General features: G+C 46.4%; 1 protein-coding gene across 1 annotated transcript; it reads left to right on the top strand.

Moving 5' to 3' along the window:
• The first annotated feature begins 765 nt into the window (after positions 1–765).
• LOC134327070 (doublesex- and mab-3-related transcription factor A1-like) lies at positions 766–4,041 on the top strand. Its single transcript, XM_063009156.1, has 2 exons — positions 766–1,114; positions 3,250–4,041. The coding sequence occupies exons 1-2, from the start codon at positions 766–768 to the stop codon at positions 3,957–3,959; spliced, it is 1,059 nt and encodes a 352-aa protein (XP_062865226.1). The 3' UTR covers positions 3,960–4,041.
• Positions 4,042–4,694: the final 653 nt, after the last annotated feature.

The raw sequence follows: 4,694 nt of genomic DNA, 5'->3' as shown, positions 1-4,694 counted from the left end.
ACCCGTAACTCGACTCGGACTCTAGCCTAAAGACCCGTAACTCGACTTGGACTCTAGTCTAAAGACTCGTGACTCGACTCGGACTCTAGCCTAAAGACCTGTAACTCGACTCGGACTCTAGCCTAAAGACTCGTGACTCGACTCGGACTCTAGCCTAAAGACCTGTAACTCGACTCGGACTCTAGTCTAAAGACTCGTGACTCGACTCGGACTCTAGCCTAAAGACTCATGACTTGACTCGGACTCTAGCCTAAAGACTCGTGACTCGACTCGGACTCTAGCCTAAAGACCTGTAACTCGACTCGGACTCTAGCCTAAAGACTCATGACTTGACTCGGACTCTAGCCTAAAGACTCGTGACTCGACTCGGACTCTAGCCTAAAGACTCGTGACTCGACTCGGACTCGTATTTTGTGACTTGTGAACATCTCTGAATGCAGACACATGAGGAACATCATATTTTCCAAAAAGTATCATTCCAGAAAACAATTACTGACAGTGACCAGAGGCAGGGATGGAACCCAGGTTCGTGAGGGCCACGTTAGAATGCTGCACCCACTCTTCCAGTTGTGCCAGGCTGCTCAAGTATGTAAATTCCAGCCCTCCCTGAAACGTTTGGACATCCCTGATGTGTGTGTGTGTGTGTGTGTGTGTGTGTGTGTTCGGGTGTAGAGTTTCACGCCCACCTGAGTATTTAAGTCGCGCGCTGCTCTCTGCACACACACACACACACACACACACACACACACACTCAGTCACGCAGGGATGGACCGCGCGCTCCCCACTCTCCAGGCTCTTCCCTCCCTGCCGTCCTTCCCCGCGCTGTGCGTGGGCGCGGCGCGTCTCGCGGACAGGACCCACTACCCCGCGCGCAGCCCCAAGTGCGCGCGCTGCCGAAACCACGGCGTGGTGAGCGCGCTCAAGGGCCACAAGCGCTCGTGCCGCTGGAAGGACTGCGCGTGCGCCAAGTGCGCCCTGATCGCCGAGCGCCAGAGAGTGATGGCGGCGCAGGTCGCGCTGAGGAGGCAGCAGGCGCAGGAGGAGAACCAAACCCGCCAGCTGCAACACCTACTCTACCCGCCACACTGCTCCACCGCGACCAGCGGCACCGCAGGTCAGTGCGTCCTCTTTCTGTCTCAGCATAGGGTCCTGGGGTTTTGCATGTTCTCCCTAATGAGTGCTAAAATATTGAGATTTAGTTACAGCTAGAAGGCTTCTCATAAGGATTTTGAGTATGTCTGTGGGAATTTGTGCCCATCCAGCCAAAAGAGCCTCTATAGGCTACGGCTGGGCGCTGGTGTCGATGTTCCAGTTCGTTCCAGAGCTGTTCAGTGGGGCTGCACTGGAGTTACTGAGGGAAAAAGCCTTCCCTAAACTGTTGCTGCAAAGTCGAAAGCATAGCTTTTTTTTATATAGAATAGCTGTATTTGTCATATATACATATATGGCACAGGGTTCCTGGAACCGAGAGGGTTAAGGGCCTTGCTTAAGGGCCCAACAGTGGCTGCATGATTCGAACATGCAACCTTTTGATTGGAAGCCTAAAGCTCTACCCACTAGGCTACCACTGTCCCCATATCATATCACTGATTTAAAAAAGGCGTCCCAATACTTTTGTCTGTACAGTGTACTTAAAGCTGAGACAGGAACTAAAGTATATACCCTTGACCTTAAACCCACTGCTCCATACAGAACACACATACAGTAACTGATACCAGAGCATCTCGTACTGTCATGCCCTACAGATAATAACAGAGTGAACGTTTATAAGATTTATAGATTAGATATAGATTTATGATGAATAAACAATCAAACGTTAAATCAACACGAATAGAATCGCAGCTTATGACCTTCCGTTATTAATAACCTGGGGTTTTTTTTTGTTCACGACTCTTTGCTTCAACTGTTGTTATTATTCGCACAGTTTTTGTTCTTTTTAATAAACCTCTAACTATTTTTAAATATAATTTGTATTATTATTGTTATTATTTTCTGTTTTAATTCTGTCATTTTATTTCTAATTATTTTCCTTTACACGAGTGTGTTGTATTAAAACAACATTTACACAAAAAGTAAATGAACTCACAAAATGACATGGATACATCACAAATAAAAAACACTTTAATTCATTTATTAGGATTTTAACGTCATGTTTTACACACAAACGTTTAAAAAAAATATATAAAACACAGACATGTGGGAGGAAACCCACGCAGACATGGGGAGAACATGCAAACTCCACACATAAATGATCCGGACCGCCCCACCTGGGAATCTAACCCAGGACCTTCTTGCTGTGAGGCGACAGTGCTACCCACCGAGCCACCGTGCCGCCCCCATTCTCACTTTAACTCAATTTATAATGAATTCAGTTCAATTCAATTTAATTTAATTCAAGGGAAGCTTCACTAGCATGACAAATGTGCTTAATATAAGCTTATCTGCAGATTTAAGAAACAAAATAATAATAAAAAATAACAATAATAGTAATAATATATATAAACGAAAATATAATATAATATAATATAATATAATATAATATAATATAATATAATATAATATAATATAATATAATATAATATAATATAATATAATATAGTAACAGTGACAGTAATATGAAACAGTGCTAGCCTAGTGGGTAGAGCTTTGAGCTATCAATCGAAAGGTTGAGAGTTCGAATCCCAGCTCTGCTATGCAGCCACTGTTGGGCCCTTGAGCAAGGCCCTTAACCCTGTCTGCTACAGGGGCGCTGTACAATATCTGACCCTGCGCTCTGACCCATGGCTTCCAAACATGTTGGGATTGTACTGCACACGTGTGTATGTATATATGACAAATAAAGTCGTTCTATAATAATACTACATGTAAGTAGTAATAAGTGTGTGTATGTGTGTGTGTGTGTGTGTGTGAACCCAAAATGCTCATCACACATACCAGTTTGTTTTTCATTTTATTTCTATCAACCGTTTTATCCTGGTCAGGGTCCCAGCAGGTCCAGTTCCACTAGGAAACACTAAGCTCAAGGCTGGAATATCCTGGACAGGGTGCCAGTCCATCGCAGGGCTTCAGCCAATCATGTCTGTTTAAACACCCAGTCGATAGCACCTCTGAGATTCGAACCCAGATATTATGGGTGGTGTGATGGCATAACAGACTGCTGGGACACCCGAGTCATAGTTTTATACAGAACCATCAATTTATCAGGAAAAACCTTCTAATAAATAATTAATGATTATTTATTCTTCACAGGCGACCATCTGAACAAATACATGATTAACGGGTTCATGCTCGCCCCCCACGTGCACCCAGTCACCTCTCCAGCACCCAAAAGTGACCTCGACGCCCGTCCCGCCGAGTCTCCAGACCTGGACCGTCTCTCCGAGCCCACAGCCAGCCCTCGTTCTCTGTCCTCGTCCGACCCGGAGTCAGGAAGCGAGTCTGAGAGGCCGAGAATCGACGCCCCCGGAGACCCGTCCAGACCCGTGAGAGAGCGGGACCCCCTCGAGGTGCTGGTGAAGATCTTCCCTCAGCTGAAGCAGGACAGTCTGGAGTCGGCTCTGAGCGTGTGCGCCGGGGACATCGTCCGGACCATCGAGACGCTCCTGAGCCACAGAGAAGAGTCGGCGTCGCCCGAGGGTCAGAGTGCACCGGCGTCGCTTCCCGGCCTCCGCGCCTCGCGGTCGGCATTCTCTCCGCTACAGTCGTCCGGCCTGAGGCCTCTGGGAGGAAGCGGCTTCTACGGGTTGAATCCGTGTTTCGGGATCAATCCCCTGCGTGTGGCGTACTCCGGATCACCGGGTTTTATGTCTCCGTATCTCACGCCCAGACTGGTACCCGCCGTACCCCTGCGCACCCCTGCAGATTATCAGTTCCCCGCCGTGATCCGGGACCTGACCTACCAGAACAAAGACTCTCTCGGCCCCGCGGCGCTCTTTCCCGGACTCACGTTTAGGAAATAGCTGCTTCACACGGCAGGTTTTTATTTGTATATAAATCATGACGCAGTAGAAACGTTTATAAATCCAGCCTGTATTTTTGTGTCCTCGTATTTTCTACTTTTATTTTTGTACTTTTTAAATAAAATCCAATTTAAACAAAATAAACACGTGAAAGTTTTTCTTTTTTTATTGCAGTTTGGGCAAAACGGTGGCAAGTAGGGCATGGGTTCGATTCCCGAGGGTCCTTTCTGTAGGGAGTCTGCGTGGGTCAGGTTATTTGGAGATACTAGAAATAAGTTAAGTAATAAGTGTGTGTGTATTTGAGTTTGTGGGTGGGTGTGTATGAGTGTGGGAGTATTTGTGTGTGTATTTGAGTGTATGTGTATTAGTGTGTGTGTGTATGAGTGTGGGAGTATTTGTGTGTGTGTGTGTGTATGAGTGTGTATTTGAGTGTGTATGAGTGTGTGAGTGTATGAGTGTGTGTGTGTGTGTGTGAGTGAGTGTGTGTGTGTGTGTGTTTGTGTGTATGAGTGTGTGAGTGTGTGTGTGTGTATTTGTGTGTGTATATGAGTGAATGTGTATGCGTGTGTGTGAATGTGTGTGTGTGTGTGTGTGTGTGTATTTACCCTGTGATGGACTGGTGACCTGTCCAGGGTGTTTCCTGTTTTTCACCCAATTGATCAAACGCACAGCGACCCTGACCAGGATAAAGTGGTGAAAATTAATTCATAAAGTCATCCTCTGTAACCTTGGTGT

Source organism: Trichomycterus rosablanca, chromosome 14 (assembly GCF_030014385.1).
Source record: "Trichomycterus rosablanca isolate fTriRos1 chromosome 14, fTriRos1.hap1, whole genome shotgun sequence".
Taxonomy (NCBI): domain Eukaryota; kingdom Metazoa; phylum Chordata; class Actinopteri; order Siluriformes; family Trichomycteridae; genus Trichomycterus; species Trichomycterus rosablanca.
This window is presented reverse-complemented; position numbering and strand designations above follow the sequence as displayed.